This window comes from Physella acuta, unplaced genomic scaffold, assembly GCF_028476545.2.
Source record: "Physella acuta isolate Inbredline_101_S28 unplaced genomic scaffold, ASM2847654v3 ptg000677l, whole genome shotgun sequence".
In the NCBI taxonomy this organism is placed as follows: domain Eukaryota; kingdom Metazoa; phylum Mollusca; class Gastropoda; family Physidae; genus Physella; species Physella acuta.
Window position 1 is genome coordinate 1,032,490 of NW_026732196.1, and position 27,997 is coordinate 1,060,486.

General features: G+C 31.4%; 2 protein-coding genes across 2 annotated transcripts; one reads left to right on the forward strand and one right to left on the reverse strand.

Annotated features, from left to right (window-relative positions):
* Positions 1-2: 2 nt before the first annotated feature.
* Positions 3-27,993, forward strand: LOC131949179 (nipped-B-like protein). Its single transcript, XM_059310967.1, has 48 exons — positions 3-209; positions 8,256-8,354; positions 8,611-8,779; positions 9,052-9,164; positions 9,529-9,643; positions 9,873-10,009; positions 10,258-10,679; positions 10,843-10,873; positions 11,118-11,261; positions 11,353-11,439; positions 11,554-11,718; positions 11,927-12,033; positions 12,119-12,205; positions 12,317-12,548; positions 12,662-12,816; positions 12,973-13,053; positions 13,330-13,430; positions 13,833-13,980; positions 14,110-14,207; positions 14,406-14,535; positions 14,773-14,916; positions 15,504-15,560; positions 15,658-15,747; positions 15,841-16,061; positions 16,605-16,707; positions 16,830-16,928; positions 17,111-17,257; positions 17,471-17,605; positions 17,949-18,053; positions 18,148-18,201; positions 18,625-18,736; positions 18,848-18,984; positions 19,103-19,243; positions 19,322-19,415; positions 19,535-19,686; positions 19,793-19,883; positions 20,014-20,120; positions 20,217-20,283; positions 21,086-21,140; positions 21,391-21,526; positions 22,326-22,433; positions 22,614-22,823; positions 22,991-23,137; positions 24,264-24,387; positions 24,506-24,620; positions 24,876-25,053; positions 25,304-25,504; positions 25,612-27,993. Exons 2-48 carry the CDS (start codon positions 8,291-8,293, stop codon positions 25,849-25,851), a joined length of 6,156 nt encoding a protein of 2,051 aa, XP_059166950.1. The 5' UTR covers positions 3-209; positions 8,256-8,290; the 3' UTR covers positions 25,852-27,993.
* LOC131949201 (uncharacterized) lies at positions 2,735-4,678 on the reverse strand. The gene has a single exon (XM_059310990.1). The coding sequence runs from the start codon at positions 4,568-4,570 to the stop codon at positions 2,735-2,737; it is 1,836 nt and encodes a 611-aa protein (XP_059166973.1). The 5' UTR covers positions 4,571-4,678.
* Positions 27,994-27,997: the final 4 nt, after the last annotated feature.

Sequence of the window (27,997 nt, forward strand, 5' to 3'; positions counted from 1 at the left end):
TTTACAAGAAATATGTTGTTAGGTTGTGCTAATTTTTGGCGCGGGGTACTGTCAAATTCTTGGAAATAATTGCAAATTTATCATGTTTACAACATAAATATCGACATGGATTTACGTTAGTGTAATCATGTGAACAATAATCTTTCTTGTGGTGCATTTATTGTTTTACAATTCTGATTAAGTGATGAGATCATTACCAATTTGTACAGGTGAGTGTTGTCCCACCATGGCCAACAATGGACGATTTTTGTTCAGAAAGCAAGCCAATCAATGTCGATTGTGACCACTATGTTTAATTAAGACTCAGTAACTTACACAGTTGTGTTTAAATTTATATCTTTCTTTGGTCGGCATTTGTTTGTTGTCAATGATTTTTTTTTTGTATCTTACATTTGTATTTTGGTGGATTGTTTTGATTACTGAGGCCCAATGTGTATTCATCCGCGTTATCGTTCGTACAGTAGGGTAGAACACTAGATCTACCACCAGCGAATAAAAAATACACACCTTCAGCTGTCAGATTTAGCATTACTGTTTTGGAAATGCTCAATTTTTAATTAACGTCTTCGTTGGCGTATTGTAAGAAACTAGCATCTAGATCTTGAAGCACTTCATGTCTAATTCTAATACCAAAGTAGAATGCCTAGGGCCTAGATTTGATAAATTCAGATTTCCGAAATCTGCACCACCCCCCCATTCCACCTTGCATTGTTCATAAACATTATTACTCAAGTATATCTATTATCTAGTCTAGATCTAGTGTTTTGGGCTAGGCTACATATATGTATGAGTTGGCAAAGCCACTATTCACTATAGTCTATTAGGCTAGGCTTTTTGATGAGAATTACAGAATGATTTTTTTTATTAAAAATGTATCAATAATAGCTAGAACACTAGTAAACTAAGCAAATTTAGCATATTTTAACTTTCTGTGCAAAGTCATTATTACTGAAAAAAATTCCAAAGTCAGGTCAGCCTGTGGCACCCTCCACTGAACGTGACAGAAGGAAAAAAAAACTTCACCCGTGACCTTCATTAAAACAGAATTTGCTTTTTTATTTTTTTTTATTTTTGGTAAACATGTGCTTATTCTTACCCAATAAGTGATAAAAATTTGAAAATTAATTTTAATTACAGTTGTAAAGTAAGATAAACAGCTTAATAAACACATGCTTTCTTGAGGGGGTGTGGCCCGGGTGTGGCACATCGCAATTATAACTTTATATTTCTGTGTTTTATGACTATATTTGTTTACAATCAGCATGCTATGTTTTTAAAATTGATAAAGGGTAAGTATACCAAGTTACAAAATCTGCAATCTAACTAATAATTCATACTTTCAATTTAAAAAATAATAAAAACGATCATCAACGAAGAAAGCGTAAACATTCTATTTTTAGGTGTGACATAAAAAACAGTCATAAATCTAGCCAAATGATTGGATTCTTACGCGGCACACATTTTCCCGCGCCTCGTTTTCACCAAACAAGAATATAATAAAATGGCATTATTACTTACAGCATGAAAAGCATTGTTGTCAGCCTAATTATATTAAACAATTCTATTTTTATTTGATAGTAAAAATGTTATAAAAATTGGGTCTAATAAAAAAGTTATTGGATAACGCACCTGCTTTAGTTTATTCGACTTGAAACGCAAGCTAAGTAAGCGTGACTTTCTCTCGACGGCCTCGTTAAATACAAATAAAGAAATTAGGTCAAAAGTACATCTGGGAATTCTTAAATAACAGACTGAAATAGAAACGGATAGTTCCGATGTCTAAAATTAACGATGGCCTCGTTATTATTAGTTTTATCCCTCTACCGTTTAGTGAAAGCGAAACTGGTCGCCATTTTGAGTAAGCGCATGAGCCGTGAGATGGCTTCAAAACAACAAACCCGGAAGCTGTGAATCGAACGGCCTACTATTAGGCCTATAATTTTTATATTAATATTTCTATACCTAATCATCCAATATTTCAACACTTCTCTGAATATTAAATCTCTACAATAGATCTAGTCGAAATTCTAGATCTAGAATCTAGATAGAATATTAAGTAGGCCCCCTAAGGGCCTAAGTAGATCTAATAACTCAAGGCCTATGTTGAGAATGAAATGTTTTTTCCTAAAAATCTAAATAAATTGAAGATTCTAACCTTACTTCCCTTGTTTGTTAAAGATATCTATATTTTGTTTTGAAACTTTCATTATCTGCAGCTTAATTGTAGTAGAATGTAGTAGGGTTTGTGGTTTTTTGAAATTGTTTCTGTTATTTTTTTAAACAATAGTAATCTTGTATCTAAATATACTGTACATTTTCTCACTAAATCTAAAATTTACCCAATTGTAAATTTAAACATGACCACTGAATGATAGACACCCGTATTTAATCCATTAAGGACAGCTTAAACCCCCAAAATGAATTTATGCAATTAGACTTGATTTACTTATTTCAAATGATGTAGGCTGATGAAAAAATCATTAGAAAACTATTTTTTGCTCTGAAGTGTTGTATACTTTCGTAAAAAAAATTTTTAAGCTATTTTTTTGGACGAAAACGACATAAAAACACACATATTACTGTACAGCATATAGCAAAAACTAACATAGATATTCAAATAAAACTTTGTATAACCATTATTTATTACATCTAAAATATAATGAACTAAAAATATTTGAAGTTGCAAACAAAACATATTTTTTGTACAATATTTAGTGGCATAGGTAAAAAAAACTCAGAAATTAACAGGGGGTGGGTGAAAAAAAAATTGTTTTAAAAAAAGGAAAGGAGATACAGCTATTATTTTAGCACAATGTGTTCTAATAATATTACTTGAAGTGTGTGTCAAATATGACATAAAAATATTGAAAACTTTTGGAGATATGATGTACACAAGAATTATTTTTTTTGAAATTCCATATTTTGAGAAAACAACAAAAATGTGATATAAAATGCAGTTATTTAAAAAACAAGTTAAATTAGTGACCTCCTGCCACATAGGAGTCATCTTTAGGGTCTGTACAAGGTTTTTTTTTCCTTTTCCCCTAGTAAGGGGTGCATTTATAAATTTTTGAGCTGCTTTTATGCGGGTGGTGTCAAATTTTTTAAAAGCCGAAATACAGTGGTACCCACAATTTAGACCTAAACTCCTAAAAATTGCTAGCCTACCCATCTCCCCCTCATTATAAACTATCACAGCATCAAACACTCCAATTTCTAACCTATCTTTCCCTACAAAAGTAACTTTAGGACATTTTTCCCAAATAATATGGTGGAACGCTTCATTAGCATTTTGCGTACCACCGTGCAAACATTTTTTTAGTAGAGTGTCACTGGAAAGTTCAACAAATACAGGCTTTATAATTTCCATAACAAAATTAGGTAACATATTTTTTATCTGACCTGTGCACCACTCACCACAATTTACATGAATACCTTTCCTATGCTCCCAAATTGCCCATATAGCCTTTTTCATCTTGTCTAAATTACCTACATTTGAACGAATAGCCCCCCCATAATGCCCCTGAATTCTTTTTATAGCTACTTTAGTCAATCTATCTTTGCCCCCAATACCTTTATACTTCTTCCCCCCTTCAGTAAAACTAACATTTTTATTTTCAGCTACTTTATCTAAAAGTTTTTTCCCCATCCTTTTTTGCACATGCCCGCAGCACTCCAACTTAGTAATGGAGGTGCCTTCATAAATTGGAGGAACAGCTTCAGCTATTTGCTTATAGCTTTTAGAGTCCCCATCTCCTAAATAGTTTGTGTACTTTAAATTATATAGTTGTTCTGATCTGCGAAAGATCTTTTTTAGTCCAGCTGGTTCCATAGCACCTGCCGATCCATCGTGGTTTTTTTTGCACAAATGTTTGTGGCCTTCAAGCCATTTGGCAAATTCATCGTCACCCAGTTTTTTGGCCATCTTGCAACAGGTGTCACAATGATTTGTGAGAATGTCTACATCCAGGACTTTTGCAGGCACTTTGTTGCTCACTGAGAGGCAAGTTGATATGCCATTTTTGCTTGAAAAACCCCTGCGCTGCCAGGTTCCGTCGCAGGAGACAGTCACCTCACTTGTGGCCTCAACAGCTTGTAATTCCTCTGCTGCCTGTTTCATGCTCATATCTGCAGCCTGCTTTGTAGCATTGTGTATCCTAGTTTTATACACAGCTGCCCTAACACTGGAGACAGGCTGTGGCATATCCATAGCAGCCAGAAAACGACGCCCCTTGTTTTCATGGCAACCAATGCCATACATGGCAACTTGAAACCTTAGGTTTACATTTTCTTTGTGTGAAAATGTACTAATGTTCTTACACATACTGCACTCAAATGTTAATTTGGTGTTGATCCCTGTTAACTGTTCATTAATATGAAACAGATTATCCTTAGTTTCACCACATGAAGGGCAGGGAAATAAATTTATAAAAGATACCAGATCTTCTATGTTTATAAATCTGTAGCCACTCAAACTGCTGTTCTCTGTGACTGTGTCATCTGGCTTATTCAACTTTTGATAAGAAGACGACTTGCAAATTTCATGACTAGATCTAGTTGGATCTGCCATTTGTAGTGATGATGTAGATGTAGAAGTAGGTCTAGAATTAGATCTAGATCTAGTTGAAGGAGTTGAAGTTGAAGCCAGGCTGTCTGTGTCCCGATCGTCAGGATTTGTACTAGAGTAAAGTTCCGCGTGAGATCAAAACCTCGGTGGGATCACATTCCTGTTTATCGCTTCGTATAATATTTGTTTGGATGTTTTATACGAAACTACCAATATCTGCTGTAAACATGTCCATTTCTAAATATATCCAGGTCAAATTCTTTTGTTTCCCTCCTTCTGGAAGACTAGTTTTTAAATTTTCAAGTTTCGAGGTATGACGTCGCTGGCCATTCTAGTTCCCCCCTATGAAAAGCACTAGGTCCCGGATGAGATGAATAAAACCAACCAATCAAAGCTTTTATAACTAGGTTAACTATAAATAGCTTCTATTTATGTGCGGGACACTGAAAATACTGTAGTTAAGGCTATTAAAACAATCTTGGAGGTGAAATGGGGGTGATCCCAGCTGGGGTAACGATTTTTGTATTTTAACCTCGCTGGGTACACCTACGTCTTGAGCTAGACTAGCCTAGATCTAGATGCTCTATATTTCAAGCTAAGCCTAGAATCTGTATACTTTCTATTTTTTTCTGTTGTTTTAAATTATTTCAATCATCTACCTCTTCTAAATCTAGTTTGCATCTCTCATCCAATCATATGTTAAGCAAATGTTAAGTTATGTCATGTTAGTGATTGTTACGTCCCTTTGTTATGATTGTTATAGTTGCGTCCCTTGAGTCATCACTGGGTCATCCGTAATGTGTAGTTAATAAATTTAATTAACATGTTTTTTATTTGGTTTTGCAATCTACTAATTATTTATACAATCAACAACACGTTTAAATGTGTAAAATGTTAATTCAATTGTTAAAATTGGATCAAAACGTAAAAAATACGCTAGTGATCCCAAGCAGAGACAGGTGATCTCAAGCAAAAAAAAAAGTGGGAAAAGTTGATCCCAAGCAGGTTCGTCACTAAAACATGAATATCTCAAATACTATGCGTATGAATACAAAATACTTCATGCATATTAGAGTAGAATGGCAGTGGAGTAATAAAGTACTTTCGGTTTGTTTCTGTGTGAAACGGTTACAAAATAGCGCCCGATAAAAATCGGGAGTTTGGAATTTTTCGCTATGTGTGATCCCACGCGGAACTTTACTCTAGATCTAGATCTAGATCTAGATCCAGTACTAAGACTATCACTAGTATCGGCCGTGCTCTGATATGTGTACCGGTTTCCGTGAAACTTCCTCCTTTTGCTTCTAGATTTGTGAATTCTTTTCACTTTTTGTGTTGAATCCATTTCAATGAACAAATAAAACTCTTGTAATAGAATGTGAGAATCAAATCACTGGACTGTAGCGTTATCGAGAACGGAAATGCCGAGATACAGCGAGGTCGATGTAAACAAACAGGGTCTGTGAAAGGAGCTTTCTGATTGGCTGACATTCGAGTTTTCGTCATCCGATTCACATTATTGACCAATGAAAATTTATCTTTCATACACACTGGGTTTAGGAAGTAGTTTCGTTCGTATTTTTATTCTATGCCGCTTGGTGAAAAAATTATTAAAATCGGTTGAAAACTTTTCAAGTTACGCAAATTTTTAATTTTGCATAATTATGGCGATGGATTATCACATGAAGTGATCATTTTAAATAAATTATTTAAAATACGTTTTAATACATTTCACATATAATTTATACATAAACGTGTAGCAAATTGAATAAACTTAGTAATGAGACTATTTTTAGAAAAGTGATATTTTCAGTCCCAAATACTTCAAAACTGGGGTTTAAGCTGTCCTTAAGCACTAATTTTGAAGTTTTTAGTTTTAAACAAAATTACTTCATTTAATATTTGTCACTCACTGCCATGCACAACACACCTTCATGACAACACTTCTTATGTTTGAAGATAAAGAAAACCACAAATCCGATTAGACTTTTAAGTGGCCATGCACCCAGAGTTCCTCACTAATGATCACCAAATAGCGGTCACGTGGTTTAAAAAATAAATAAATTTGGTTGTCATTAGAAAGCCATCGTTTATTAAAAAAAAGTGGTTAGCAATATTTGATTTCTTTTTACATAGACTGATAAACCTAATAGTTCTACAGACTTCAATTCATTTTTGTACTCTTCATGTTGATATTTAAAAAGTTCTAGTATTTTTAATGAAACCAACTTTTAAATTCCGCCTTCATTTTCCAACATAAATTTTGAAATGCTTTTCTTGCATATCTATAGTTTGTTGTTATAGCATGAAAACCCCGCCATTTTGCTCGTAGTAAACATTTTTAATAGTAATTTGTAGAGGGTCACTGGAATTTGGCCAATAAATCGTCGGGAGTCATGCGTCCAGTCCTGACGCCATATTGTTGTTGGTAACCGACTGCGCCTCCAAGTTAGCGAGTAATACTAAGATATAGGCCTACAGATTTGATATCTTATCACTTTTCAGTGTCAGCATATATAGGTACTCATACTCAGATCTGTTTGTGTTGAATTTTCTTTACCTCTTTCCAACAGTATTTATTAATTGATGTTGTGTTGTTGGTAGTAAAATCACATCCTTTTTTGCTGTTGACTGTAGGCCTATTAAAATTGACTTGTGATTTAAGCCTCTCTGGGCATGTGCAATAAATAAGGATAGTATTTTACTTGATCTTATTGATTTTTGCTGAGCATAATTTATTACGCATAGATGACAGGAAAAATATTTTAAGAATATTTTCATATCGTATGTATTTTTTTAGATAGATCTAGTAATTTATTACCAACTGTCAGTAGTCCTTACAATAGTGTTTGGGCTATGAAGGCCTTGATTTAACCAGCCATACATCCAGATTGACAATAACTCGACATAATGCTATACTGATTCTATTATTTTACTGAGCTTTTACGTCCAATTCAAACACCAACTAACTTGCACTCCACAGCAACACAGTTTCTACATAAACATCACTATCTTCAATACATGTCATAATTTTCTACATTCACTATTTCTTTGGACCAACATTCATTCGCACAATATATACACACAAACATAGGCCTGATGACTGTTAAAATTAAGTTACTCTAGTTACCCAAGTCAACCCTATTTTTTAATTTATCTAATTGAGTACCCTTCCTGACCAGAACAGTCATTAGTCAGAATAGCTCATCTATTTCCTTTCATGGTTTGGGAAGATTTTGGGGTGTCTCACTGTCTTGAAATGAACTTTCAGGTTAATAATCTTGCACTTTATTGTTCAACCATGAGATACCACTCATTACATTTGAAAAAGTACAATTGAAGTATTGTCCTTATATTTTTATGATAGTTTAGCTAATTGGGGTAAAATTATAATTTTCAAAATTATTTACTGAGTAAAATTCTTAAAATAAGTTTTTTAAAAATTTGAAGGGCAATATTTTAATTGTGAAAGTTAATTAGCACACAAATATGTTTTATATTTTTTCTTGATGGGTTTTCAAGTCCATAGCACAATAGTGTACTGCAGGTGGTAAAAAATATAGTATAACTTTATTTATAACTAATATGCATGGCAGGGGAGGAATAATTTATTTTACTTCACCATGTCAAAATTCAGGGATTCTGCAATACTTGTTAAAGTATGATACAATAATTTGAAACCTTTCAGTTTTGTGAAATGAAGAGATGTAGTATAAATGCATTATGAACGGTGAAACCCCCAGTGTACCTATCACAACTTTGGCAGGGGTGGCAAGCTTGACTGATTGTAAGTATACAAGTGCAATTTGTATTGAGGATTGTCATTTTGATGTTCTGCATTGATTTTCTTTTTTGTCTAATAAGAAAAAATGTTTTATTTGGTAACTAATCTTAGTATGCTAGGTATGAAAATAATTAGATTGTAAATTTCTCTGTACTATTTAGTATTTGGAAAATACTCCATATGCAGCTGTAGATCATTTTAAGGTTAAAATGGCAGGTCTTTTTTCTATTTGAAATACATTTTGATATTTACATTACAGTGCTGCCACAACTGCCTCTGCCCACCCCTTTGCCACAGACAGTTCAAAATAAGTCCTTGCTATATAACCTCAAAATTGCTGAAGATGCACGTCTTCTACTGGCATCCAATGATGAGGGTTTGGGCAATCAAATTGCCCATGCTCTTAGGCAGACAAATACCAATCATATGTAAGTACTTTTGGTATTTCTTGATGTGTGCTCACTATTAAATTTTTATTTAATCTAATATTAGTTGATTTCAGTAGGTCAAGTATGTTTTATTTTTGGTAATGATTTGACGGTAATTTATTTCTCATTTGTGTTACAATCTAAAGTTGTATAGCAGTAATGTTCTTTAGAACAGTTATGTAATATTTTTATAAAATCATTTAGTTTTGCTCATTTGGTTTATTGCCACAGCCCTGAATTTCATTTTATCTTTTCTTAAATACTTTTATCAGAGAATTGAAGGATACACTGAGTACTAATACGGTTGAAGGATATGTCCCTAACTTGCTACAAACTGTAATGCGAAAGGATCCACACATCTTTCATGGCAATACACAATATGATGGTACTTTTAAAATCATGTTTATTATTCTGCTTTTTAAAAGTGTTCATAAAGAATAAATAACTTTCTATTTTTAAAAAAAGTAAGTAAAAATACCCCAATTGGGCAGGTGCAGTAGAGCTCATTTATTTCAGTGACCTCTATATGAAGGGATAGTGTGGTCAGCACTATGTCAAGTCGCTTTAACTTTCCTAACGTTGAAATGGGTATTCATTATAGCTGGAAGGACTCCTGGCCGAGTTAACTTTCTATGCTTGGCTTTAATTCTGGTTGATTATATAATGCTATTATATATTGTGCACATAGTGTAGTATTTATGATTATAAAAATTGTGGCTGTCATTTGATACTTAAAATATATCTACTAGGTATTCACCCTCATGCCCAGCAGTTTGCCAGCTTTCCACTTCAAGGACAGAGAATTCCCAGTGCTCAGCACCATGTATCTTCACATAGTAATTCCCAACAAAGCTCTTCTCCAAGGTATCTTGTTTTTGGGTACATTTTTGGTATCATACACCTCTGATGAATCCCTATATTTAGAACCCAACTGATGCTAAGTCTAGATATAGATTAAATTAGCATAGTAACAAATTGTTGGATGTTGTCCCAGTTTTGTATTTAAACTAACATTACAATTAAAAAACTTTCTATACAAGAAAGCCTATAGGTGTATTACATAATTATTTCACACGGTACATATCCTTTTCAGACTCGCTCATGTCCAGTCACCTAGGTATCCGCCCAATGTTTATGCATCTCCAAGCAACAGTCCTTATTTGGCTGCAAGTGCTGGCATTGGTCATCAGACTAATTCTGGAATGGCACATAGTTATCAACCTAATGCTGGTAAAATTGTTTTACACTTAATTTTCTGTTGTTGCAATTATACTGTTTTATTGTTCCTTTGTGGCCAAGTTTATCAAGAATCTACATCACATCAAAGCTTCTATTATTTACAATCAGACACATTAAAGTTTTTTAATACAGACAGATTTGTGGTTCAAATAGCTTAGAGTGCTTTAAAGTTATGTAATGTGGCATTTTATACTCATGGATATTTATTTACTAACTTTTTGACATTTAAAATATTGCAGTTGCTAGTCCAGCTCAGGCGACTGCAGCAGAAAGGATATTGAACCCATTCACGCAACAATCATCACCTATTGTGTCACAAAATCCCAACCTTCATAATAGGCGATCAAGGAATCCACCTATTTCTAACAATAGCATTGATCAACAGTATCTTCATGGCTTAAAATCTCAGGAACCTGTACAGAAAATGTCAGATGTTATGACTAACAGGACTAATGTTCATGGAGTTTCTATTTTCCCTGAGCCTGTGATCGTGTTAAATGACATTGGTGATAAAATAAACACAAGTATAAGCAAACTGCCTTTACCTCCACACTTAGCAAGCACATCAATAAAAAATCCTGAACCATATCAGAAATCAAAAGTCATTGAGACCAAGAAAAAAAATGAACCAGTTGTCATGTTGGAAATGTTAGATCCCTCTGTAAGTTTTTTTTTTTTCAATTATGATAAGAAATTATTTCTTCTGGTAATTATTTTTGCCTTTTAAAACTTGGCTAACTTTAAAGAGGATTGCTCTTTAAGAATTTTTAATTATGGCTTTATTTTAATCTGTGCTTTATTTATTTTCATGTTCATTTCTCAAGACGTTAAAGTCTATCCAAAAAGGTGGCTCTGGTAGGTTAATAATTTATTTTTATTTTGAAGAGGTCTTCAGAAATTACAGAAATATTTGTAGGCAATTGTTTGAATTTATTGAATCATTATACCTGTATGAGCTAGCAATAACTGTTTCAGAAAAAAAATTTTTGAAATATCTCTTAAGTTTATCAAATGGTCTACAAATATTAGCTTACTGACTGTTTAAACTTAGTAAACGGTGATACATAATTTAATTGAATTGTATATAATTTTTCTAAAGTGAAAACTGACTGTGATACTGAATCTCGTAAGAGAAAAAGAGAAGAAACTAGTTACAATATCTCTAGAACTGCAGGACCAGGTGACATGTCTTTTCAAGCTTCTAGGAACAGACGCTCCGATGATACATATAAAAATAGGGCAGGTAAATAGACATTTTGAATCTTGTTTATTTTAATATAAACTGGGCTTGATAGTTTTATGAAGTAAAAATATTTTTTTAAAAACTTTATTAGTGAAAAAGAGGCGTAATTCTGTGGAGAGTGATGATGCATCTTCACTGTCAGAATTTGTTGAAATTGAAGAAGACATTGAAGCTTATAGTAAGTTATTGTTTATTACCTTTTTTTTCTTTTTATATGAATTGCTTTGACCTTTTATTTACCAGGTATATGTAATGTGTGAATAAATGCATAATTTAAATTTCATTTAATCAGATGCACGCATGAAAAAGAAAGAAAAACAAAGCAAGAAAAGGCTTTTGCAGCCAATTGTTAGTTTGGAAGATCTACTGGATAGTCCTATATTCAAGAAATTTAACAGCTGCGTAGATCTGGTATTTGATTGTGCTGAAGACGCTAATTTTGCTAGTATTGATAAAGGTAAAATTTGATTTAAACAATTTTTGGCTTGAAAATATTTACAGCTTCTGCAACAAAGTACTATTTCAGATACTGCAAGGGTGCCGTTTTACTATGAATGTTTATCATTTTATGATTCTCATTTGAATGAAATTTTTATCAGAGATCCTAGCACTAAAAAATTTCTAACAGGCTTAAATTGTTTATTTACAATTTTTCTTGTTTACAGATAGTGATGATGTTGAATGCCCACCAGAATCACTAATTTCTAGAGGAGTTCTCACTGACTTATGTGGAGAAGCTGCAAAGTTAAAAGCTATGAATGCACTCAGTCAGGTATTATCTTTGATATTAGAATTAAATTCATTATATTTGTTTAAATCCACTGCTAGCTAATAGATTTTAAAACCCTTTTTTTTAGATTCCACCTGAACGTTTAGTAAAACTGCTGACCATTTTGCTTTGGAATGTTCGTGATGGTTGTAAAGTTACTCCAAATATTAATCAGGTAACAAAGAAACAATGTTTAAACAATTTGACATTTTAAAATTAATTTTAGGTGATTATTTTTATTTTTGTAGATTTGAAATCAATAAACATTTTTACTATTCTATTATAGGAAGAAGATGAGGAAGAGTCAAAATTATGGAGAGAACTAACCATGGACAGGGTAATGCGTAGTATGGATGCATCATTAACTGCATTGTCAGTAATGACTGGAAGAAATATGCCAAAACAAGTCTATTTAGAAGATGTTATTGAAAGGATAATACTCTATGCTAAATTTCAATTGCACAATACAATTTATCCAGAGTTTGATCCTGTTTACAAAATTGATCCTAAAGCTAAAGGTAAATCACTAATCATCAGTATAGTTTTTAAGTACACTAATTGAAAGTTAAAAATAAGCCTCTAGAACTATGGTAAAATTATATCAGCATGATTCAATTTAAAAAAATTTCAGATGGGTATCATGGCAGTTTAAAAGCCAAACGTGCAAGAGCTGGATCAGTCAAACATAAATCAACTATCACATTGTACAATAAAATGTGTGAGCTTGTTAGTGCATTAGCTTCACTATTAGAAATTCAACAGTTAACAGATACAGTAATTTTACAGGTAAAAAATATTAGTAATTTTTTTTTATCTTCATCTTGAATTTTTCTTTTTTTCTAAAAGTAAATGGCCTTAATTAATGTTCAATAATTCAAAGTTATAGAGATCTACTATTTTCTGTTGATACTTTGTTCAGTTTGTTTTTTAAAAACGTTTCAGGTTTCATCTTTAGGAGTTTCTACCTTTTTTGTAGAAAATATTAGTGAACTTCAGTTAAATGCAATGAAACTAGTGACAACAGTAAGTTCTTGCTTATAGGCATTTTCATAGTGAATTTACTATTGTTTAAAATGATACATCGCTTTTAACTATTGCACAAAATGCATTGCTGAGCTATTGTATGAATTATGCACATTATCACATACTGTATATGATTTTAAAATTTGTTGTACATTTTCTGCTATTTTATTTCATTTTAAAATTCAATATTTTTTGTTGTCCTGCCTAACAATGCGTTTCTATACACCAAATTTTTGTGACATTAGTTAGAATAATTGCTCATATTTATCTTCATAGGTATTCTCACGGTATTCAAAACATAGGCAGCTTATCTTAGAAGATATCTTTGCTAGCTTAGCTAGACTTCCATCAAGCAAAAGAAATCTTAGAAATTACAGGTAAAACTATAAGCACACCATAAAGTTTTTAATTTTTTGTTGGAAATGGTTTCTTTTCTGGAAATTAAACATCTTTTTGATGAAATTTAAAAGAAATATTTGGCATTTTAAACTTTAAATTATGTATCATCTTTTCACTTACTAGGTTTTTATAATTAATAACCTTTACTTTATGTAGATTGGTATCATTTGTTTGGTTCTTTTTCCTCTTTATTAAACTGATCACCTTGGATCAATGTTTATAAGATAGTTATAGTCTTTTAGTAATTTCTGTGCTTTGGCATTTAGCAGGCTTTAAAGTGTAAAAATATCTATAACCAGCACCATTTTGTTTTTCAAGATTATTCATTTTGAGTAAATGATACATTTTAATTATTGCAATTGTGAACACGTTTTTCCTAGGTTAAACTCTGATGAATCTATACAAATGGTGACAGCTCTGGCTTTACAGCTAATCCAGTGTGTAGTAAAATTACCCGAAGCTGATCAAGATGAACAAGAAAAGGGTGAACAAGAAAAACAAAAGAAGAACAAGACTACAGCAGAAGAGGTTTACTTTTTTCTTGCAAAAACTCTTTATAAAAACTATTGATTATGGTAGTTTAAAATCATTTTTATAAATTTCAAAGCATGAAAACTTCTATATCACTAATTATGTTTTAAAAATGTTCTGTTAAAGGGTTCCCTCACAAAAAGTGATAATGATGTTTTAATTGTCACATCATATGAAACTGCAATGAGGACAGGTTACAACTTTTTATCTGTTTTTTTGAAGAAGTAAGTATGGGTAATTTTTTTACTTATTTTTGTGCTCCTAAATCCTGTGAATCAATAATTAAAGTTAAATTTTTTTTTTAAGTAGCTCATTTTTATGTCAGATTAAATGTCTCTTGTACTTCTTCAAAAGCTTAAATATCATTTATCATTCTTTTTTAATTTATTAAAATAGTGAAAAAATTGTATTTTATTATCAAGATGTACAACTAAAGGTGAAGAAGATTATCGGCCATTATTTGAGAATTTTGTTCAAGATTTGCTGACCACTGTAAATAAACCTGAGTGGCCAGCATCAGAGCTGCTCTTGAGTCTTTTAGGACGAATCTTAGTAAGTTAAAAGAGAACACTATAATTACACTGTGACCTTTAGTAACTCGCCATTTTAAAAATAAAACATCTGGTATATTTTAAGCTATACTTTAGAGAAAATATCTTTTTTAGTAATTACATTTCTACTTTTCCTCTTTAAAAAATATTGATATATACAAATATGATTACCTTCAAGCATGTTGATTTATTTGATTTCTGCATCTTTAAGTAAATATTAACATTAACAATTTTAAAGGTACAGCAGTTTAGTAGTAAAGCAACGGATATGTCTCTCCGTGTTGCATCTTTGGAGTATCTAGGCATTGTTGCAGCAAGATTAAGGAAGGATGCAGTTACCAGTCAGTTAAACCAAGATGTCATTGCTGATATAGTACAAAAGGTAATGACTTTATCTTAAACTTTTACAGAGGGATTTCATCAAATATTTTAGAATCTGAAATTTTTTCCTGTAAAATTTCTCAGAAAAGAAGACTAATCCACCCCTTCTTGTACCAAAGAAAAATCGTCACCAACAATCTCAAATAGCATTTGTTTTTGCTGTGGCATGTTAGAAGACTTTATTTCTTAACTAATGAACTTACAGTGACCCCTTGACTTGGTCTTATTTGCGATTAAAAATATAATACCTACAATATGTATTTGCAGTCAAAATCTATTCTACTATAAGCATAAATAATGTGTTTCTGTCAAGTTATTGCCTTAAATGTTTCCTTTTGTCAAGCATTGTATAGTAGGCCCTAATTTCATTTTATCTGGTCAGTCTTTTATCTCATAAACTGAAAAGTTAAAATTATAATTGACTCTTTACTTTTAAAGGCCTGCAAAGAAAAGACGATAGTTTAATACTGAAAAAGATTACTTTCATTTCCATATTTGTCAACTTGTGAATCTCTGATTTTAAATTCATACTTCTTTTTTTTTCTACATTAAATTAAATTGTACCTTATTTTTTTGTCAAATTTGTAGGTTAGTGAGAATAATGATGAAGATTCTGCAACTCCTAGCAAAAGTAAAAAGTCTGAGGTAAATAAAAACTAACAATAATTGTTTTTTTTTAGAACTGTACGTTGTTTATATTTTGGCTATATAAATTGTGTTAAATGTTTATATTTTTCTTTAGCAAAAAGGAACTCCTGATATTACAGAGAGGCTTCAGCAAGCGATGCTGGAGTATCTTGCTTACAATGCCCAAAGTGAATCAGCATTATTTGTAAGTCTGATTATGCGCTTGATGATAGTTTACATTGTATCTTTTTTTTTAAAGTACTTGTTTTATTGTTAATATATACAAAATATATTTTAGTTTGCAAGACAATTCTACATAGCCCAGTGGTTCCGTGACACAACTGTTGAAGCTGAAAAATCATTAAAAGCACAGCTTAATACCTCAGGCGAAGAGCAAGATGAAGATTTTAATGAAACTAAAGAAGAAACCTCAACAGAATGTATGCAGAATGCAGAGAAAAGAAAAGTGTTTCTTTGCTCTCAAATTTCTTGTTACAATAAACCTATTGGTAATATAAGGTATGATTGTCCTTTTAAAATTTAGGTTTATTTTGTATAGTAGATAGTGACTGTTCACCTGCTGAAATTTCCTATTCTCAGTTTTTTAGTCCACCTCATTGTAATGGATACCTAATTCAATTCAGATTTTTAAGTAGCAGTGGGATTTTAGGTTGGTTGCACAATTTGACAATTAAATTGTTTATACTGGTGTATAAAACCTTGGCCTTCTGAGTAGAAATTCCCCTATGCTAAAATGCTTATGATATATACCGGGTTGACTGCTTAACACTAAAGGCTTGTTTTAAAACTGCTGCATGACAGGATGGTAGGACACTTATTTTCCTCAGTCCAGAATTTGGCTCACAGGTTGATGGGGAGGGGGGGGGTGTAAAATTAGTTGACCATTGTGCTGACAAAATCGTTTCATATGCAGTCTGTGAAATTGGTGATCTCTAATTTATCTGCCTCCGGGGCTGTTGGGTCTGAAGGATATTTTTAATATGGCTCAAACCAAAAGTATCTAAACTTTTTTAATTCAGGAAAATGTTTTTTTCTCTTCAGATATGCAGGTGCCAAACTTGATTATGACAGTGCTTGTTTAGTTGCAAGATATTTATCATCCAAGCGTCCGTTTGCTCAAAGCTTTGATATCTATTTAACACAGGTATTGTTTTGTTTGATGGACAGTTTTTTAAATTTTTGGTTGACACTTTTTGGTTTTTACAATTTACCATGACTTATAAATAAAGCCTTTTTGAAAAATCTTTTATTTTATTTCATCAATAGATCTTAAAAGTTTTGCGTGAAACAGCAGTAGCAGTAAGAACTAAAGCCATGAAATGCCTTACAGCTGTTGTTGAAGCTGACCCAGCTATCCTTGCCAGGGTAGGTGGCCCTAATTGATAATTTTCAAACTTACTTAATTATTAAGCCTTTGCCGGCACTTGTTTCTTTTTTTCATTTTTCTTACTAATCAATGCTAAGAAATATGAAAAAGATAACATTTGTAGCTAAGTATTCTACAGTTATATTTTTGTTTTAACTTAATAGTGTTCTATTCTTTTTAGTCTGACATGCAAAGGGGAGTTCATGGCAGATTTCTTGATCAGTCAACATCTGTTAGAGAAGCTGCAATTGAATTAGTGGGAAAGTTCATCCTCATTCAACCTGACCTTATTCCAAATTACTATGACATGCTTTCTGATAGAATTTTGGTAAGAAACAACTTTTTAAAAAATGCCCTCATTCTGCAAATAATCAATTTACATTGTTGAAATATATTTGTGTAATAAACAATTTATAAAAGTATACAATTTTAGAGTATTCCAAAAAAAAGTTCTTAAAATTAGCTCCAATGCAATTAATGATCTTTAACATTATTTTATTTAAAAAGAAAAAACATTAATTTTGATATTTTTTTTGTTTAGGATACAGGAATAAGTGTTAGAAAGAGGGTTATACGCATTTTCAAAGACATCTGTGTGGAACATACTGATTTTCCTAAAATTCCTGAGATGTGTGTTAAAATGATCAGAAGAGTCAATGATGAAGAGGGCATAAAGGTATGTATCCCATTAAAAAATATATATTTATAGCTTATATCTTCTATTGTCTTTTCAAATTGTTGAATTATTATAGAAATCTTACTGAACCAAGGTATAGTTTTTTAAAAATAAAGTCAGTAGACTGTCCCCGAGTCCACCATGCTCTGTTGGGTATCTAATTCATATTAAGGAATGTTAAAGTGGCTGTGCATAGTTTTAGCCACACTACCCAACACAGAAAAAGGTGAACTCTACTTCACTTGTCCCATGGACTGTCATGTTCGAAAAGGAGTCAATACTGCTATTGAAACCTATTTTAACCAGTTGCTAATACTTGTTGTATGATTTTTACTTCAAACAGAAACTAGTGAATGAAGTCTTTCAAACTATGTGGTTTACACCTTTAGGATCACGTGATAAGGACACTGAAAAACTGGTTCAAAAAGTAATGAACATCACAGATGTTGTAAGTGTAAAATGTTCATCAATAAAGATTTCACTTGCATGTAATATTTATGGAAGATATTATTCTATTGCTGTTTCAAAAAATTTATTTTAAGGTTGCTGCTGCCAAAGACACCAGCTATGAATTTTTTGAGCAATTACTAGAAAATGTAAGCAATTTTTTTTTTGCATGAAATGTTTTAGAGATTGCAGATTGTTGATGAAAAAATTTCACAATTTGGGTTATTTATCCATTTCTTAAAAACAACTAGCATGTGCAAAATAGTTGAGTAACATGACTGACATTTTGGAATTATTTTCTATTATACTCAATGTTAGTTTGTATGGAGAAAGAGTGCATCTGAAGTATTCTTTAGAAAGTGTAGATGAACAAATAATCTTTGCTTCCATATAATTTGTGTAGACCTTGGATAAAGCTGCATTATTGTAAAATGCCAGAATTAATTCATATTCATGTAGATTCCTTTTAAAGCAATCTTTCCTTTGAACATTATTTATTTCTATTTGTTGACTTTTATTTTTAAATTTTGTTTGAGATACATTTTCTCTTCAACCTTATTATCTATCTACAGTTGCTTAAGAAAGATGAAGAGGGAAATTATAATAAAGCAGCAATAACAGCTTGTAAGCAGATAGTTGATTGCCTTGTAGAGAATGTCTTAAGGATAGAAGAAAAAAGTGTTGGTAAGTGTATTTTTAGATTTATATTTTTATTAAACTTTGCCAACAATTGAATCCATTGGATTTTTAGTATGAACTGTAGAACTGTACTTTTTAAACATCTCGTTTTTATAGAAAAATCTGAAGGAAGAACAATAAGTGCTCGTCTTGTTGGATGTCTATCAACACTGCATTTGTTCAGTAAAATTAAACCAGATCTCATGGTGGAACATGCAACTACTCTTCAGCCTTATCTTGACATTAAGTGCAATGTGAGAAATTTTCTAACTATTAACCCATTCCATTTAAATTACAAATATTAACTGAAAATTGCTTTTAAAAAATAAAATTGTGTAATAGTAATTATTTAATTATGTATTGCTGTTACAGACTCAGGGAGACGTTATGGTCCTTCACTATGTAGCCCGCATTCTTGAGCTTGTCATACCCTTAATGGATCATCCAAGTGAATCATTTTTAGCCCAAGTAGAAGAAGATATGGTTAAACTGATTTTTAAGCATGGGATGATGGTAAGCTTACTTTTATAAGATTATTTTTTAAAAAAAGTTAATTATTTCATTATTAAAAACAATCCTATTTCCTTACAGGTAGTGCAGAGCTGTGTAAGTTGTCTTGGAGCTGTTGTGAATGAAGTAAGCCATAATTATGAATTAGTCCGAGACTGTTTCAAAAAGTTTTACGGTAAGAGACACAATATATTTTATAATTAAAACTTTGGGATTAGATACATTTATAACATGCTTGTAACTGTTATTATTATTATTAAGGCTGGGCTTTCAATTACATTTTTTTCTCTTTAGGTGTATTGGCCAGATTAATGTTAGATCACAAAACTAATAAAGACTGTCCAACATTAAAAACAAGAAGGCCAACACTTCTAAGGGCATTGTTTACTGTTGGACTCTTATGCAAACATTTTGATTTAGATTCAAAGGACATTGGTGAAGCTAAAGTGAGTTATAATTTAATTTGAATACCTGCATTTGAAAATTTTTCCATATTAAACTAGCTTAGATATTTGAGACAGGTTACTGTGATTAAACTTTCTTATATCTCAGATCTGTGTGAGAGAAACTGTGTTTGATGTATTCATGTATTTTGTTGGACATGAGGATGAAGATGTGCAACTAAAGGCATTGACAGCAGTTGGTATGTATTATTTTCATTTGGTCATACAATTGCTTAACATTTGTTTGCCTAGAAAAACATTGTAAAAGCAATAGCATCATTTGCTGTTAATAAAATAAACATTCATTCAAAATCTTCTATTTCTTGTTAGGTTTTTTTGCATGCAGGCACTATTCGTTTATGTTGGGGCCAATACTAAAGGATTTATACACAAGGCTTTTGACAGATGATAAAGCATCAGTAAAACTTAGGTGTCAGGTATGATTATACTTGTCTGCTATTACCGTGTTATTTATTCTGATTTTAATTTCAATTGAGATAATTATATTTATGAAACAATAATTTATCCTTCAGGTACTGAGAAATTTGCAAGTATACTTGACAGAAGAAGAGCTTCAAATGTCCAAGTCTGATGCTGATTGTAAGTCAACATAGTTTTAAATAAACCGGGAGTGATCTCCCCTAAACTTTCTCAAATATTCTTATATAACTCAGAATATAGTCATGATTTTTAATTACTTAAACTTTTAAAAATAGTATAGAATCTCGTAGAAAAAAGAATTGCACACCAAGAGAACGCCAAAACAAAATGTGCATAATAGTGCACAATATTATTAGTACTTTTTAAATTAACATGCGTTTTTTTGAGAAATCGGAATTAGCGTAAATTAGTACTTCCGGTCAACGGAAATTTAGTCAAAATTTGATAGAAGGTAGAGAATTAGATCTTTTACCTACATGTGAAATTTCATTGATCTATCTGAAGTAGTACTCAAGTTATAGGCTTTTGAAAAATTCAAAGTAGAAAAAGTACCACTTCCGGTAATCGGAAACCACTCAAAAGTTGATATGGATCTACGATTTTGATAAAATACTTATATATGAAATTTCATCAACCTAGCTTTAACAGTACTCAAGTTATCGTATTTACACACAGACAGACATACGGACAAGATTGCAAAATTATGTTTTTCCGTATCAATGAGGTGTAAAACGTCAAAATTTGTAAAAATCTCGATATTGATTTTTTTTCTGCACGATTACAAGACTTTCTCTATACTTCGTATATACGAGAAAGTAAAAAGTGAAATTTTAAATACCATAATAAACCCCAAAAAAAGCTTTTTTAGTGTGACCAAAAAACTTCTTAGGATTTTTTTTCCCTCAATGTTCAAATAAAAGTGGGTTTCATTTGTGTAATTCTTGCCTGTATTTATTTTAAGGGAAGAAACATTCCAAAAAAGAGGATCTTAAAGAAATGGGTGATGTTCAATCAGGGTAAGTAATATTCATAAAGCAATTATTACTTAACAAAGCAATTTTTCTTAACAAGTTAAGTAAATTAAAATAAAGATGTATTAGACATGCAAAATATTATTTTGAAAGTGCACATGATCTGTTTCATTTAATATTATTTTCTATTCATCTTTGCCAGTTATTGTGCAAAATGCTCATGTACTATTACATTGAATTATTTATGTTTTAAATATACATTTTAATTTTGAAACTTAAAAAATGACTTTTTTAGAATGGCGAGTACTGTGATGCAAGTCTATCTTAAGGAATTAATGGAGGCATTTTTTCATGAGAATTCACAAGTTAGGTTGACTGCACTAAATGTCGTGACCCTTGTCCTCAAACAAGGTCTAGTCCATCCCGTCCAGGTTTGTGTAGTGCTATTTTTTAAGCTTTGCATAACTACTTATTATTTAATTGGTGTTACAGAGTAAGGGATGACTGGTGAGCATGACTATCTAAATTTGAAAATATTTTGGTTGCTCTCCTATAAAACATCAAGAAGTCTGATTTTCTCTATTTTCTTAGTATTTTACCATCACATTTGTTATAACCTATTTTACACGTACAATGTTTATTTACAGACTTTCTTATCTGTCTTTAGCCAACAAATAACTACAAGTAGCTTATCAAGTTTTCCTTTATTAACTCATTTGCTACTTAAGCCTATCTCAAAATCCTTCCCCAGTCCCTAAGCTAAGGGAGGTAACCACCAACTTTTCTTTGACATTGTTTTGAAATAAGTATCATTTAATTATTTATAAGGCACAAAATATAATTATTAAATTAAGAAAATAAATAATTTAATATGTTTTTCTAATAGTATTTATCGTTTAGAGTGAGTTTAGGATGCAACCAAGTGGTCTGAGACCGCCATGGAGTGCCTCAATATTATTTCTAATATTTAAAAATTTACAACTTAACATTTGATTCTGATTGCTAAAATATTATCTTAAATATTTTACATAATATAGAACCTTTTAACTGATTTTTTAAAAACAGATTAAAAAATGCCAAAGCGACCGTTTACGCGAAGAGAAAGTGTAAAAATTTGTTCAGAAGTCGACATGTTATGTCGTTATTCAAAAAGTTTAAGTTTTTTCAGTTTTTATTTATTAAAGCAATATTTTTAATTTGTTATTCAGAAAGTTTTTAAAATATTTTCAGTGCATCCCCTACTTAATTAGCATGGGTTCTGACAATGAGCAAGCCATTAGAGTGAAAGCTGATCAGCAATTGCAGGAAATAGAGAAAAAATATCCTGGTTTTACTCATGTAAGTGAATGTTAAAATAAAACTTGCCTAATATTCTTTTATAAACATTTAAAAGTTACACTTGATGAGGACAGCATTAAAATCAAAGAAATGTATAGGAGCATCATAAATATTGTATTTACTTGTGTTTTTTTTAGTAGCATTGAGTTCCTAAGTATACATTGTCTTATCATTTTTCAGATGAAAGCACTTCAAGGCATGAAAGCATCATATCGACTTCAGAAAGTGTTTCATTCAAACAACCCCATGGAACCCGTCAGGGGCCGCAGATTTAATGATGAAAATCAACCGCAAGCTCTCAATGCATTCCTATATTCCCTTTTGCGGTCAAACAGATCTCACAGAAGAGGCCTGCTTACTTCAATACTCAACCTTTTTGATGATTCTGCTGTAAATAATTTTAATAAATATATTTTTGTATGGTTTTGATGTAGCCTATGCTTATCTTGTAAACTTGTCCATGTTCATCAATAATTTTAAAGAAATATCTTTTTGCAGTTTTATGCAGTTATTTTGTCTACTACAAACAAGTTAACCAATATCATTCATTGTTTTAGAGAATTTCCCTTGAAGAGCAAGTCTACATTGCGGATAATCTGGCATATTTTGCATACCAGTCCCAGGATGAACCTTTATTCATAATCCATCAAACAGATATCATTGTCTCTGTAACAGGCTCAAACCTTTTGCAGACATTTAGAGAGGTAATTATCTTTTTTGTTGACAAAGGTGCATTTATAGATGTTTCACCAATTTAATATGTTCTTTTTATTTCATTTTTGCTTTTGTGCTAAGTCTGGGATGTGACCTCAGGGTTTTGGCAGTTATTGAAATTTTCCCAGAGTATTTATTTAATACTGCTTCTTTGTGGAAAAATAAAAGTTACATCACTGGCAGTTTCTTATAGCTAATAGGGCCTACTCAAGCTGTGACTCGTGCTACTGATTTCTGAACTAATGTGAACTTCGACTGTGTAGCAGTCAAAGGCTGTTCTGGTCTATCTCCTTGTCAACCACATGAACTTAATTTAAATTTTAATCATTCTCTTAAATATTGAAGACATTTAAAAAATACAGATACTATATCCATCTCTAATAAGATAAGATTATCGTTAAATTAAAAAAGAGTGTTAATGGATCTTCGCAATTGCAGTAAAATTTAATGTTGGAAAAAATTTTTAAATTTTATTAAAATGTTAAATACAGAAAAGATATTAAACTATTTATATTGCCTGTAATTTAAAAAAAAAATTCTTAGCTCATGAGAAACGTATAAAATGAAACACTACTTGTTACGTCCAGGTTGGTTTCAGGTAAAGGACAACTCTTCGTGACTACGTTTAGTACTTTTATTCCATCTCAAATACATTCAAGTGTAGCCCTCGCCATAATCGCTAGCAACTAACTCCTGACAATCATTCACTCTCCGCTTTTATACTGCATTCGACCTTGGGATAACAATACATAAACACACCGGGGTTAACAATATTCTAGGGTGAATTCAACTCACACACGCACTCTCCCCTAAGTTTGAGACTATTCTACCCTATTCTAGCCTGACCTCAACTGACCCGTAACACTACTGATAGAACAACAAGTAAACAAAATACAACTTAAACATTTCCCGTTACCAGTGATAATTCTACTAATAAGTAAACAAATGTACTATACATAGTTGGTGACCGTTGGTGCATAGGCCTATAAAGGGTTAATTGGTACAAACATTGTGTGAAACTTAAATTGCAATTCACAAGAACTACACAGAGTGTATTGAGTCAGATCCAAGAAAAATTTACTAATTTCATGCTTGATTTAAAATTTACTTTTGCAGAATTTACTTCACAAACATGTTAAGGAAGGGGAACAGAATGGTGTAAGTGGTGAGAACTTGCCTAATGGCAATGTAAGTGCCGTTGATGATGAAGATGACGATGATGACCCTGAATCATTATTAAGTAAGAATTTTTAAATGTGTATCAAATAAAATTGAATCTAAAATTATTTTCTTTTATAAACAATTAAATCTATTTTTCAGGTTAAGCTTAAATTATTGCATGTTTTATTCCTACACAGACAAGCTTCCTGAAAACATCAGACCTCTTGAGGATGTGATGCATTTATCACAAGGATGTGTGCTGTTATTGGTGCTAAAACAACATCTCAAAGAGATGTATGGCCTTACAGAGGGGTAATTTTTTTTTTGCACCAAATCTTTTCAGTATTTAGTTTTAATTTAAAATTTTTATTTAATAAATTAAAGAATTGAGTGTGCTTAAAAAATAAACTGTGTTTACATTTTTAAGAATACACACATTTTATCACATTAAATACAGAGTTATCACTTAGTAATAATTATGTTTAAACCACAATAGTTTAAGTAATTTCAATGAAATCTCAATATTTATAAATTATCTATTTAAAAAAAACTAATCAATTATTTCAGCAAAATTCATAGATATTCCCCAACAGAGGCAGCAAAAGTTTATGAAAAACCTTTAAATCGCAAAGCCATGCCAATATTTGAGCCCCAACACACTTTAAAGGTCTTGCAGTCAGTTTATGAAGAGGATACTAGAACAGATGAAGAGAAAAGGCAAAAGATGATTCAAGAATATCTGGAGGTATTTTTTAAAATCAATATGTCACTTTTTAATATGTTAAGAAGTTTAAAGTCTTGATTGGTAGGCATTACTTGGAACTTATTTAGGGAAAGGCAGTTGGACATACAATTGTCCACACTACTCTTAAATTGACAGATGAACCCTAATTATTATCTGTCTTATTGATTGACAAGTCTATAAGTGTAACTTGCCTTTTTTCTTTCATTTATTATTATTTTAAATAATACTATTAAATATTTTAAAATCACAGTTTAGAGACTTAATGATGAGCATAGATCCCAATGAGGATGAAGAAAGTGGAGATGAAGCGAGGGGTGGTGGACATGCTACACCTGGTACTTCAAAATCTCCATCCCACCAAAGTGATGAGGGTAGAAATGGTGAACCCATTGTTGTTGATGGAAATCCTGAAAGTGATAGGCTGCAGGCCAATTCCACTCCAGGAATGTCTGTAAGTTTTTGTGTCCTCAATTATTTCTGTAATAATAGCTTATCTTAATAGCTTATCTTGGCTTATCTACAAGTATGTTAGTTCAAACATTTGTATTTATTTTTCAGGAAAATCCTTCCTCAACATCAAGATCTCCAAAACTATCCAATTTCTCTTATGATCATCATCATCATCATCCTCACAGTGACAAAAAGAAGAAAAGTCATCATTCATCACATAAAACACATAAACTTTTGGCCTCTGGTGGTCATAGAACACCCACTGTAAAAAAGAAAAGGAAGAAAAGAAAGCGTCTGGGTAGTGATGAAGATGATGACAGTGATGAAGACCCAGATTTTATTGGTTGAGTGGTGTTTGCTATTTATCTCAACAGTTTGTTTTCCCCGTTGTTTGATTGTTGTTAATGCAACACTAGTAAATTGAGCACTCCTGCATATCTGATGATTCAACACAGCTATACAGCAAGCATTTCTATTTGGCAAAGAAACAATTCAATAAAATGGAATCAGCAATGCTTCACACCATTAACTTCTTTTTGTTGACAACTATAAATTCCACTATCCAACTTATCTACTTTGTTAGCAGCAGCCGGATACTTTCTTCAAAAAATTTGGGTTTTGGATACACTATATGGAAAATAACACAGACAAGTTTTTCTTTTCACCCTCTAAATATGGAAGTTGAATAGTGGTATTTTGTGTGTAAATATATATTTATCTACTTTAAAATTTATATACTTTTCTATCCATTTTTTTTTTTCTAACATAAGTTAGCGTATTTATTTTTAAAAGTTTAATTGCATTGAACTATAATTTTTATGAATTACAAGGGTAGAATTTCCTGATCTTGAAAACTGGTGTTGCCACATTATAGTACATTTGAGTTTTTAACAATCTAATTTTAGTATAAATGACAGAGTTATCTTCTTAGCCACAACCATTAAGGGGTCAAAATGGAACTGTTCTAATGTTGGAATATTGTTGTTAATTGTGAAAGGCTTTAGGACTGTGAGAAGGTATAATGATGGTGCTGTGTAGTGAAGTTATGCTAGTGAACTCTATTGAAGAAGGTCACTTTCAACAACAAAATTGCTTGAGACATCTGCTGTTGGAAATTAAAATCAGCAAAGTGTAGTGCTTCACACACCATAACTTCATATGCCAGAAGCACAGTAGTCTGAGCTGCACATTTTTATTTTTGCAATTTACAGATATTTCCTGATGTTTAGCTAATTGTTATGATTAGTCGGTAAATTAGAAAAAAGTTCAATTTGAAGAAGAAAATGCATTACAATAGCTATTACTTTTAACTGAAAAGACTTGTAGTAAAAGAATTGTACTATCTAATAATATTTTTGCACTTGTGGCTACAGTTTCTTTTATAATTTATTAAAATTCAATTTTTAGTAAGACAGTGCAATTAAGTTGTCAAATGTTACTGATGCAAATGTTTCCTAAAATTTTTATTTGATGTATATTGGTCTTTAAGTAACTGCTTTCTAATTTGCAAAAAAAAAAACATTTGAAAATATTGTGTTCATGTTCTTATACAAAAAAAATCTTATATAGTAAAGCTTGTTGATGAATGATTTTAGCTTGGTTGTTTATACTCTTTTTATATAGATTGTATATAAATGTTCACTCAAAATAACGATTTGTAAACAATTTAATTTTACATAAATAAAATATGATCTATCAATGATAAGGGCCCAGTTTTTTTTTTATCAGTTATTAATCTGTGAAGTCTGATTGTTTTAATAAATAGTACTTATAAAAGAAAGATACTAAGTAATTTTTTTTTTCAGTAAGAAAGTTAGTAATTATGAAAATTGCTTTTACTGTAGACGTATCTAGAATGTTAGCATTATTCTTCAGTTAAGTAAATAATTCTTTTACGTCAAATTACACTCATGCTTATACCCACTTTCTTGTAGATCAATTTGTTCTGTCATTATTCTGAATTATTCTTTGGAAATACCTGAACTATCTACTTGAGTATATCTTTCAATCATTGTTTACACAATGTTTTGAGTTCAATTGTTAAGCAATGTCTTTGTGGCTTATTGTGATCTGTAGCTTTAGATGCATTACTGTTCTCTTTGTTGAAAATGAGATAAGCAATTCATATTGGCAGGTTTGCTCAATTTAAAGTGTCATGTGTACATTTGTTGTCTCTAATATCTTCATTTGTCTTGTTTTCATTTTAAATTGTGTTCTTTGTTGTTCATTGTTGAGCTTTTGTTCTTAATTTTTTTAACCACAAGAGCATATGGCTAAATGTTTGCCATATTCAGAGATGCAGTTATGTTTCTTTATTGTAAAGTTTTGCTGCATCTTAGATGTTGGATTTCTTTCTCCAGGTTTTATATTTGAAAACCATTTCATTCTATCTCATATGTGAATTTCCACATCGTTTCATTTTATTGCCCATATTATATAATTGATGATCAAATCTTCCATGAACTAAAAAAATAAAAAGTTATTTAAGAATAGA